General features: G+C 44.7%; 2 protein-coding genes across 2 annotated transcripts in view; one reads left to right on the forward strand and one right to left on the reverse strand.

The window, feature by feature from the left end:
* Window positions 1-12,487, forward strand: part of NDRG2 (NDRG family member 2) — an 83,953-nt gene that overhangs the window by 45,425 nt on the left and 26,041 nt on the right. The window lies entirely within an intron of this gene.
* LOC112856425 (ribonuclease 7-like) lies at window positions 11,310-11,822 on the reverse strand. Its single transcript, XM_025919989.2, is given in 1 exon segment — window positions 11,310-11,822. A coding segment is annotated over 1 exon segment (471 nt). The 5' UTR covers window positions 11,781-11,822.

Below are 12,487 nucleotides of genomic sequence, written 5' to 3' on the forward strand. Positions count from 1 at the left end.
TACACTCCCCACTCCCTGCCCCTCCCCGGCTCTCGCGCACACGTGCTCTCTCTCAAAAATAAATAAACATTAAAAAAAATAAAAAGAACTATTGGAGCTAAATGAGTACATATATATTCAGTAAATTATAATACTGACAGTAAGGGGATAGTGCAACAGTTGTCAAGGGACCAAGCAAATGACTGCAGTGGGGCGCTTGCTCTGGGCTTCTCAAGTCCGTGTTGCTGTGTTGGCTCTCACCCAGCATCTCAAGCTCTGGGATTTGTGTGACTTCACTGCCTTTGAGATAAAATGTTCCTCAAAGTTGCAAAAATCTCCAAGGCTGCTAGGATCTGCATTGCCAGAGGCGAAACTTCTGAGACATCTGTCCCTCCGCCTCCCAGGTGGAGCCTGGTTGCCTTTTCCACAGCTGGGATCCCTTCAGGCGCTTCTCCCCACAAAGCTAACAAAACATTGATTTTTGTGCCCAGGAGAACATTATCCAGCAAACAGTTGACTTGGGCCCCAGGGAGCAAATATATATATATATATATAACTATATATATATATATAACACTATATATATATATAGTTATATAGTTATATATAGTTATATAGTTATTTATCCAGGAAGTCATTTCTCTTTTGCAGGCCCTCAGCTGAGCCTCTCTCATTGGGATGGGAGGATCACCAAGTGGTTATTCATCAACAGTCGCAGACTCCAGCGTCCTGGATGGGGATGACAGCAGGGGCCAAGTGCTGGCATTAACATTTTGTGCTGACAGGGACGCCCCAGGGGGCTCAGTCAGTTAAGCTTCCTCCTGATCTCATGGTTCGTGAGATAAGACGGGCTCTGTGCTGACAGCTCAGAGCCTGGAGCCTGCTTCGCATTCTGCATCTCTCTCTGCCCCTCCCCCATTTGTGCTCTGATTCTGTCTCTCAAAAATAAATAAATGTAAAAAAAATTAAAAAAATAAAACATTTCATGCTGACAGAGATGGCTGACCACAGACTTTTCAATCCCTGAATCCAATTAAGTTGCAAACATGCTTTCCCTCAGGTAGGTGCTGACCCTGCAGGTGGCCAGCCCCACTCAAGGAAGCCTGGGGAAGGGCTTCCTTTGTGTGTTTGATCCTAGTCATTCGTCACAAGTCTTTCCAACTGCCACAGACTCAGGGCCCTTACGTCCATTAAGTGCTAGAGGCTCAGTGCCCAGGGTCTGGGAGGTTTCCAAGGGCCTATGCGTTCCAGACTGGGAAGAAAACTATATGGAGTATGGAAAGCGTCCACTGCAAAATCTCAGATTTAAAATGTGTACTTACCTGCTACCACAGGAACAAAGTCGACTTCATCTATTTTGAAATTTGGCAGCTTTGGCAATTTTGGCAACTTTTTTGAGAAAAAGTTGATCAGATTGCAAAACAATCTTAGGTTAGATTTTCTCATCTTATAGGCATTCCCAGGTACAGCAATGGCAGAAGGAGCGGTGCCAGTTACAAATTATTTGCGGTCGATTTCAAAAATAAAGTTTTAAATATCATTTCAGATACATTTCTGCAAGAACGATGTTGAATGAGGGATATGTATATTAACTATATTCAATGTGATGCAGTGTTAAGGTGCCTAGGGTGGTATGGTGGCATGAAACACGGGCCTACTTAAGGGTCAGGTCAGCCCAGGGCTGACAACAGCAACAGAAGGAAAGGGATGACATTAACCACCGTTTCGTGAAGGTCTGCTGTGTGCTTGGCATAGTGCTGGGTACTTCATGAAGAATGATAGCTATCATTTAAAAAAGTGTTTCCTGGGGCACCTGGGTGGCTCAGTCGGTTAAACATCTGACTCGTGTTTTCGGCTCAGGTCATGATGTCGAGGTTCGTAGGTTCGAGCCCCATGTCAAGGCCTGGGTCGGGCCTCTCCTCCCTGCTTGAGTGGGAGTCTCTCTCCCCCTCTCTCTGCCCCTCCCCTGCGTATGCCCTCTCTCTCTCAAAATAAATAAATAAACTTAAAAAAAAATTAAAAAGTGTTTACTGTGTGTCAAAGCATTGTGCTTTATATACAATTTTATCTACAAAGCAATATTATGTGTTCCATGTTAATAGTCCCATTTTCCAGAAAAGGAAACTGAGGCTTGGAGAGGTTAAGGTCACAGATTTAGTAAGTGGCAGATGTAGTAAGTGGGATTGAAAATGAGGTAAAGTCTGACTCCAAAGTTACATTGTCTCTTTATGTTGCACTGCCTTCCTGTTTATTGAATTTACCTAATGGGTTAAGGTTGGTGACCAAATTTCTGTTCTAACAGACTGGTCTTCCTTTTGTCTCCTGAACACGTTTTGTTCTTTTTTGTTTCTTCCCTGAGAGCCCTTTCTCAAATATTATCCATCTCGCAGAGCTCAGCTTGATCGCCTATGTGAGCTTTCCTGAGGCCAATTAATCCCTCCTGAACCTAACCTTCTTCAATGATACTTCTGGTATCACTCATTTGGGTACTTAGCTGTGTGCTACCTTGTTTTGTTATTTGATTCTTAGATTTGTATCCAGTCTTCCCAACTAAATGGAAGACGTCCTCCAGCGCTCCGCTGGCTCAGAGGGACACTCAGTGACTGTGTGCTGCCTCTCGGAATCCACATCATTTGTTTTTGTTTTTGTTTTTTAGTGTTTATTTACTTTTTATTAATTTTTTTAATCTTTATTTTTGAGAGAGAGAGACAGAGTTAAGAGGGGGAGGGGTAGAGAGAGAGGGAGACACAGAATCTGAAGCAGGCTCCAGGCTCCAAGCTGTCAGCACAGAGCCCGACTCAGGGCTCCATCCCACGAACCGCGAGTTCATGACCTAAGTGGATGTTGGATGCTCAACTGACTGAGCCACCCCAGGTGCCTCCCTCCTTTTTTTTTTTTTTAACGTTTATTTTATTTTTGAGACAGAGACAGAGCATGAACGGGGGAGGGTCAGAGAGAGAGGGAGACACAGAATCGGAAGCAGGCTCCAGGCTCTGAGCCATCAGCCCAGAGCCCAACGCGGGGCTCGAACTCACGGACCGTGAGATCGTGACCTGAGCTGAAGTCGGACGCTTAACCGACTGAGCCACCCAGGCGCACCCCCCCTTTTTTTTTTTTAAATGTAATGCATTTTTTTTTAGTTTTTATTTTTGAGAGACAGAGAGATACAGTGCATGAGCAGGGGAGGGCAGAGAGAGAGGGAGACACAGCATCCGAAGCAGGCTCCAGGCTCTGAGCTGTCAGCACAAAGCCCGATGGGGGCCCGTACTCAGCCCCAAGATCATGGCTGCGAGATGATGACCTGAGCCAAAGTTGGACACTTAACCAGCTGAGCCACCCAGGCGCCCCACTTTTTGTGGCCTTTGACTTACTACGAGCCTGTGTGCAGCATTTGGACCTCTCAGGGATGACAAAAACAACAGTGATAAAAATGATCATAGCTAATATTTATTGAGGGGTTTCTATGTTCCAGTCACTGTTCCAAATGCTCTATGTCTGTTTTCTTTTTCTCTTTCTTTCTCTTTTCCTTCCCTCCTTCCTTCCTTCCTTCCTTCCTTCCTTCCTTTCTTTCTTTCTTTCTTTCTTTCTTTCTTTCTTTCTTTCTTTCTTTTTTCTTTCTTTCACACGTGAAGGACCTTCCTACTGCCCTTGCCCCATAACTATCTTATCTTCCTCATCTAGTTCTTGAAAAGAAATACTGGTCAGAGACTAAGGCCCATTGAGAGCAAGTTAAGGAAAATCCCATTAAGGCCAGTGCACTCCTACCCTTGACTGAAATGCAGATGTATACCAGGTATACAAAGACACAACATAAATGTATTCTTTCCCAATTTTCCTGAAATTATTTTTGGGGGAGAGGAAGTAATTTAAAGTACTATTTTTACATAAAATAAAACTGTATGATGGAGTATGTTGAAAAATTCAAATTACCGATTTTTTTCAATTTAAAATGTTTTTGCTTTGAAATAATTTCAAATTTATATGTAAGTTTCAGAAAGAGTACACAGAACTTCCCTATACACTCCAACCATATCCCCCAATTATTGACAATCCTGAACTATTGAGAATAGGTTACAGACATGATGCTCCATTACCCCTTCATATGAGAGTGAGTATTTCCCAGTTACAAATACCCTGGCCCACATAAACACAACACAGCCATCAAAACCAGGAAATTAGCATTGATCTATTACCCACAATGAAATTTTAAGATAACATATAAGACATTTATGCATATGTCTATTCTATGAATATTAGTTAAGTGAAAAAAGGAGGCTTCAGAGAAGGCTCTTGTTGCTAGGCACGACTTAAGGTGTTTTAATTAATTCTCCTCTGTCATTTCTAGTACATTTCTAGCAAAGTCTGAGAAACATTGCTCTGGGGGCTCTAGTTGACCATGAAAACCCAGCCCTGGGTATACCAACTTTGAAGGTAAGGAATGGTGAACCTTACCAAAGATAAAATATTTGGGGATGTCTCAGACCCACCTGGAGGTCCACCAAGTGGCATCTCTGCAATGTTTTCACCCTGGCCCCGAATGGCAGATAGGAAGTGAAGACCTTTGTTCCTGCTGCATGCCCTTACTTATGTGTCCAATAGCCAGTGACATGACCCAAGGACATGCTTGACTAGTTTATAATCAAGTTCTTGGGTACTATGTTTTTCCCCATCTCACTGACACAATATGGAACATTCAGCTGAAGGGGATGTGGTCCGCGGGTGAGAGGCAGAAATGTAAACATGTCAGGATTATGGACACTGAACACTCTTTGGGATGAACGTGCTTTTGTCTCAAGTCCAGGAATCTGCCCATTTGCAGATTCATTTGCCAATCCATGGATAGTGAATTTGACCTTGGAAAATGTCTGAGATCCATTTGGGACAATTAATTAGAATGTCAGTTTGTAAATATCACTGGACTGGTTGAAGATAACTGAGTACTTACTTAAATTAGCCACGTGATCTTGGACAAGGTGTTTAAGTCCTCTGGGTTTTACTTTTCTCATTTGCAAAATGGAGAAGGCTGAACTAGATGATGTCTGAGGTCAGTGGATACAATCTCTTGTAACATTATAATTTTATGAATATCTGCTGAAAGAGTCTAAAGCTATGAAGACATGTAGATCTGTCTTGTGCTAAATGCCATGGCCTGAGCAGGAATCTGTACTAATTTGCACCAGGTCAGTTTACGTTTTAAATGTGTAAGCTCAACTAAGTTTCTATGTGAAGACCATAGAAAGTGACAGCTATGATGCTTTCCCACTGGAAGTCCATTGGAAAGCAGTGGAGGATGATGACCCGTGGGCACTGGTGGCAGTTTTGAGTAATGGAAGACAAAGTATGAAAGGGAGCTGAATCGGAGAGTGGGAAAAATGTAAGAGGTCTTCCATGATGGAGGTGAGGGCATACCAAACTCACCTGAGGACTGGTTTAAATGTCTCAGGAGGGAAAATTGGAAATGTCACTAGAGCGCTTTCTCCATCAATTGCTGTGATACTTGAATCCTTTGGAGAGGAGCTGACATGGTGGACACCCTCAAAAGTTAGTGGCCCTAAATCCTATGCCTTCTTTTTATATCTTTTGATTCACGGAAGGTAGAGTTGGGGGAAGGAAAAAAAAAAACCCTTAAGTAAAGTAGTCTTAACAGAAATACTTGATAGCCACCAACCCCCCCCCCCCTTTTTTGGTCCCATTTGAAAGTATTGCTCCCTACCCCACACCACTCCAAATTACTTTTCCTAGAGGGATGAATGCATATTGTCCTTTTTGTCTGACCTTGAGCCTTGCTTTATCCACTCTTGGCTAGGAACTACAGTTGGCAAAGGAAGGCTGAGGAGGAGTTTGGCCTCTGTTGAAATCCTTTGTTCTTCTGTCACGGAAGTCACGCCTGCTCCATCCATCACAGATTTGGCCACCCAACATTTGACACCACAGTAATAAATATGATAACACCTCTTGAACTTTTCCTACATGCCAGCCACTGTACTAAGTACTTTAAACATATTGTCACATTTAATCTACCTGATACTCCCATGAAGTAGGTTACCTTTTTATAGATAGGAAATTCCCATCTCCCTAAGTCAGGAGGATTTTCCATCAGAGTGTGTATTTCCTTTAGGGGTAGACATCTTTCCTTACCTCCCCTCTTGTGAACCAAGGGCTTCCAACAAGGCCCCATTAGTGATGTGTTCTCATGCTCCTGTGGCTTCATGGATGCTCCTAGGCTTACTGGCTTTGGAGTCTTGCACAGGTAAGCATCCTGGCAAGAGCTGTATCTGCTCTTCTTTCTAACTTCCATGGTGGAATGGGGGTAGGAGGAGACCTTTAAAAGACTGAGGATCTAAAGTCTTCAAAGTCCTTTTGGAAGCTGCAAGAGCATAAGAATGGGCCAAGGCTCTCTCAAAGGAACATCCCTGGATGTTATTGTCATTGGTGTATTTCTTGCCTTAGCACTAGAGTTATTCTCTTAGAGCCATAGATCCTATGAAGAAAGCCATTGACACTATGAATCAATGTGTGGAGAAGGGCCTCATCTCAAGGGCATTTCCTCTTCCTACATTCTGCCCTTGAGATCAGGACCTTTTTTTTTCACATTGACTCAGCTGGCCCTCTTTGTAATGTCTATGGGTCATTTACTTCAGTGTATGGAGACTCTGGGAAACCAGGGTGATGTAGAAAAGTTTCCTACCTAATATACCTCAGTTTTCACTTGTAGGAAAGTGAGTGAGCTCTAGAACCAGTTCTGGGGTTACTTTCTTTTCTTTTTGAGAAAGAGAGAGAGCAAGTAGGGGAGAGGGGCAGAGGGAGAGAGAGAATCTTCAGTAGGCTCCATGTTCAGCATGGAGCCTGATGTAGGGCTTGATCCCATGACCCTGGGATCATGACGTAAGATGAAATCAAGAGTCATACACTCAACCAACTGAGCCACCCAGGTGCCCTTTGGGTTACTTTCTTTTCTGGATTCCATGTCTGCTCCATATTAGGTCCGGGTTGAAACAATTTTCTTTCTCTTTTTCTTTTTTATTTATTTTGAGAGAGAGAGAGAGAGAAAGAGAGAGAGCAAGCATGAGCAGGGGAGGGACAGAGAGAGAGAGGGAGAGAGAATCCTAAGCAGGCTCTGCTCTGACAGCACAGGGCTCAAACCCACAAACTGTGAGATCCTGACCTGAGCCAAAATCAAGAGCCAGATGCTTAACTGACTGAGCCACGCAGGAACCCTGAAACAATTTCCTTTAAAGCCACCTACACAAGGCTGGACAATGTTCCCCTACACACTCTCCTCCCCTCCCCAAGCTCCCACTCCCAGAAACAGCAATGTTTAATAACTAATCAGCCTCCTTTTCCCATCCTTCAGCCATGAGGTAGGACTGAATCAGGCTTCAGCCGGCCTTAGTAATTGGCCCAAACCTGTTATTCACTTTGGACCTCACCTTTGACCTTTGGAAAGTTGAATAGTCAAATGCTTATTTCAACATTATTCTTGGCATCTCTCAACTTGGCTGTGATCAAAGTCATGTGAAGGAATGGGTGACTGTTAAACCTAATCAGTTAAATCATCAGTGATGAGAACAAACAAGTCATTTGGATTCATCGTTAATATCTGAATCACTTTCAAATATTAGTGGGCATTCTAGATGTAACTTAGAGTGAAATTTTCCTTATGAATTTTTAAGTGTCGAAATTCTGTCAGTCAGTAGAAGTATAAACGCACACTTATTATTTTAAGAAAAATGCTGAATAATTAATGATTGTAAAAGATTTTATTATATATAAAACAATGAAGAATTTTCACATAAAATAGGAAAATCAGTTGACAGTTAATATATGAGAAGAGATAGTGTATTAGCCGGACAACTTTAAGAAGAACCTCATATACTTTTTGAGCCAAAGTATTTATAACAATTTAATAAATAGTATAAGTACTATTCAATTCAAAAAATAGTATAAAGCAGAGCAACAGAAATTCAACTAGATCATAATTCCATCTATGATTCCATTATATCATAATCTTTATAGAATTGATTGGTGTATTAGCATTTATCATGTTAAGTAAAATAATTGTTAAGAGCTATACATTCAGAAGGATTTTTTATTGAGGTGTAATTTACATACAGTTAACTATACAAATCTTCAGTGTACAACTCAATGGGTTTTCACAAAGTAAACATCCAGACCAAGAAAGAACATTTCCAGCTTACCTCTTACCCCTTGCGAGTTAGTACTCCCCAATATACCACTATTTTGAACTCCATCACCACAGATTACTTTTGAATTATGCTTGATTTTTAGTTACTTAGTACTATTTAGGTCATGAATCTTTTAAGAAAAAGTTTTATCTGGAAATTCTTTTCATTTTGAGAGGATGCACTAAAAGCATCATTATAGCCACTTCAAAATTTTGTGAGGAGGAAGTCTTCAAAACCGTAATATCCATAAGAAAAAACATCAATATATATAATTTATATTTATATATGGTATATATCAACTTATACAATTTATATTTATATGAATATATAAAGAGTTGTGAAAAAAAAGGGAAAAAGTCAATACCCCCAAGTATCTTGCTTTCTATGCACCTCATTGAAACCATCTATTTAAAGTGATAAATGGGGTGCCTGGGTGGCTCAGTTTGTTGAGCATCTGACTTCGGCTCAGGTCATGATCTCAGGGTTTGGCTCATGGTGAGTTCCAGTCCCTCATCTGGTTTGCCTCTGTCAGCACAGAACCCACTTTGGATCCTCTGTCCCTCTCTCTCTGCTCCTCCCCCACTTGTGCGTGTGCTCTCTCTCAAAAACAAATAACATTAAAAAAATAAAGTGATAAACGCAGAGTATAATGACCATAGGATATATAGATTTACACTTTGTAATTTGGAATCTGGCCACAATGTGTATTTAGTGCACCTCTACTTCCAAGACTCAGCAACGTAGTGCCCCACGTTCTGCTTGAATTGTTCAACGTTCCGCTCTTTCTTTTGACCATACCCTCCCTACTTTCCCTCCGCCTCCTCTCCAAACACCAGCCCACCCAGCAGGACTGTGCAGACTTGTCCTCTAGCTACTCATGAACATCACTCTAGCAGAAGAAGGCCTTCAAGGAAAGTTGAGTGGGGCATTTGCCTTCGTCAGCATGTTTGCCACCGTGGATTTGACTGGACAACTATTTGTTACTACTAGTGGTCATTATTAATTGCCTACCAGGGCTGAGGGCTGCTTAAGGCATCATAAATATCATTTCTAAATTTTCCTGCAATCCTATTGGGTAGGTGGTATCACTCCCATTTTGCTGTATGGAAGCACAGCTGCAGAGAGGTTCAGTAGTTTGCTCGAGGTCACTTGGCCAGGAACACTGAGCCAACCAAGATTTACACCCAATTTTTTTTTTTTTTCAACGTTTATTTATTTTCTTTGGGACAGAGATAGACAGAGCATGAACGGGGGAGGGGCAGAGAGAGAGGGAGACACAGAATCGGAAACAGGCTCCAGGCTCTGAGCCATCAGCCCAGAGCCTGACGCGGGGCTCGAACTCACGGACCGCGAGATCGTGACCTGGCTGAAGTCGGACGCTTAACCGACTGCGCCACCCAGGCGCCCCAGATTTACACCCAATTTTATCCGTCTCCAAAACTGACTCTGACTCTGGTAAGGAGTACAGGAGCATGGGTGGTGTCGGGGAGGGACGGGTAGGGAACAGACTCCCCAGCTGGGAAGGGAAAGTCTAACAAGGTAATTGGACAGTGAAGTAGGGTGGGCATGGGCATAGTCAGTTTAGGACTGAAATGGAGAATGTGCTGGTGATGGTGAGGGCTGCAGGCAATGTGGTGGCGGGGGGTGGGGGGCACTATCAGAACAGAGCCAGTGTAAAGCCACAGCTTCTCCAGTTCTGCTCACTAGAGAGGGAGAAGTGGTGTCTACACCTGGGGGGACAGGGAGATGGCATTTCCACATCTCAAGCCCTCCGGCCTGGGCAGACCGCCAGATTGGAGAGCCAGAGAAGCACCGAGGCAGGAGAGATCATTATCAGAGGAAGGAAGCTCTGGCAGCTCCCACCAGCCTGTTTGTGACCAGCAGGCTCTGGGCCACGGAAGTCCCTTGAGGTCAAGGGAAATGTGATCCTGGAGCAGGGGAATGAAGCTGGGACACTCCCCTGACCCTATGCCTTCAGGCCAAAGGGATCTAGCCACAGCCAGGCCCGGGGTGGGGGGGTGGGGGGGCTGGGTCGGAAGAACAGTGGGCTGGAGAAGGGGGAGCCCGGTTAGAGAGGCAGAGAGAGAATGGATTAAGATCCCTGGAGCACCTCATAAACAGCTCTTGGCTAGAGACGTAGTGACCTTTATTGCAGCCAGCACAGGACAACTGGCTCTTCGGAGAGCTCTCAGGGGATATGGGTGAACTCTTACCTAGTTCTCTAGTCCCTGTAGAGGTCTCTCCATTTCTGCACAACGGTCAAGTACAAAGTACACCGTATTTAGAATAAGGAGTCCTAAGTGCAAGTCCAGGTTCTGCCACTAACCAGTTTGACAAGCTTTTTAATGAATTACACTTTCTCAAATCTCGATTTCCTGCCCTAAAGAAGGCACATAATCCCTCTCAAGTCTATCTCACAAGGAACTCATGTGGCTCCACTATGAAAGCCTAAAATGCTACATAAATATGAAGTGGTACTTTGTTTTCTTTCTTCCCAGCTGCCTCTCCACACACAGGCCATGTCACTACCACGTTATCTGGGGAAGATTCCTGGTTTAGGAACCGGAGCAGCTCTGTCCATAACTCCCATACCCTCCTTGTCCATTTATTTCCCCCTCTTGTCATGCTGCCATGAAAAGAGGGGACAGGGGAGAGATGTACAAGGCACAGGCCAGGGAACCCATACTCTTAGCTTGCTCAACCCCTCTCTTGAGGGTAAGCTTCCGGGAAAACAGCAACAAAAAGATGAAAGACCATCTCTTCTGGAGCTTAGCCCTCCAACCTGTCTACCTCAGCTCACCCTCAGCCTCTCAGAAGAGCTAGGAAGGACCCTAAGAGATGAGAGGAAAAGAACCTTCTGGACATATGAAGAGTGGCACAGAGGGGTGCCTGGGTAGCTCAGTCAGTTGAGCATCTGCCTTTGGCTCAAGTCATGATTTCAAGGTTTGTGAGTTTGAGCTCTGCATTGGGCTCGCCTCTGTCAATGCAGAGCCCACTTTGGATCCTCTGTCCCCCTCTCTGTCTGCCCCTCCCCCTCAGTGTCTCTCTCTCTCAAAAATAAATAAACATTAAAAAAAAAAAGACTTGCACAGAGGCCTGGAGAGGGAATTAAGGTACAGCCCAAGAGGGAGGAAGGCTGCAAACCTAAAGGACCTAGTCCAAGTGCACAGGGACCAGCTTGAATTTCCCAGAGCCTCCTGCCTGGGGAGCGTCACAGGCTACAGTGTAAGAAGCGACCAGTTGCTTCTTTTTGTACTTGCAGTTTGGATACTTCCCCGAGGTGAGCTTACATGTGCTCAGAGACACAGGCCTTTGGCTCTGGTGGCAGTTTTTACGGCCATTCTTGCAGGCTATGGTGGGGGTCTGACAGGTGGTGGCCACACTGGAGAAGGATCCATGCAGGAAGGTGTTGAAGTCTTTGCAGCGTTTCGTGTATTTGTTGATGTTGTTCATTGCAGTGTCGCATCCCTGGGGTTTGGGCTGCACGTGCTGAGTTGCAAACCACTGAGCTGCAGTCATGTTGCTGGGCTTGGCACTGACTGGGACCTCAGCTAGGCACAGCCCCAGCAGCAGGAGCAGGAGCAGAGGGCCGTATCCTGCTCTGGCTGCTGCCATCTCTCTCAGGGGAACAGTCAGGACGGAGGGCTGGGTTTGCTGGGGATAGAGAACAAGAGGTGAGAAATTAGTCTTCCTGTATGCGCTCCTTCTATCTCATCACCGTTACCCTCCACTACTGCCTCCTTCTTCCCTCACCCAGGGGTCTCATCCCTTCTTCCCTGCTCTGGGTGCCCTTCTCACCCACTGTGACCCCATCCCCCTCACCTTGTATCCTGTCTTCCCTCATTCTGTCCTCCTACTCTTTGTTCTATCTCCTCTCCCTCAAGCCCCATCCTCTTTGTGCCCTTATCCATTGGCTCTGTGTCTCATCTACTCCATGACACCCCCTGGCCCCCGTGTTCCCACTCTGTGCCTCCATCCTGGCATCACTCTCCTCTGTCCTGTGTGTGTGTCCTTATCCCTTCTTCCTTCGTTTATCTCATCCCTCACTCTCATCAGAGCCTGTCCCTTCTCTGTCCTCTCTCCTCACCGATGTCCCTCCACAGGTCTTACCTCCTCACTGAGTTCCCGTGCTTCTGCAGCTCCAGCTTAGCCCCTGTTTAGGCTGCCCCTACCTGCCACTGGCCTCAGATCACTTGCCTTTTAACTCCTTAAGAGCTGGCCTGAGCTATGTTGCTTCTGTTTGAGGGTGGGCTGGGGAGCCATCCTGGATCAGGAAATGAATCAGGTTCATGCCTTTCCACCTACAAGTCCCAAATAAGTGG

This window comes from Puma concolor, chromosome B3 (genome assembly GCF_028749965.1).
Source record: "Puma concolor isolate L17-30 chromosome B3, mPumCon1.1.hap2, whole genome shotgun sequence".
Classification (NCBI taxonomy): domain Eukaryota; kingdom Metazoa; phylum Chordata; class Mammalia; order Carnivora; family Felidae; genus Puma; species Puma concolor.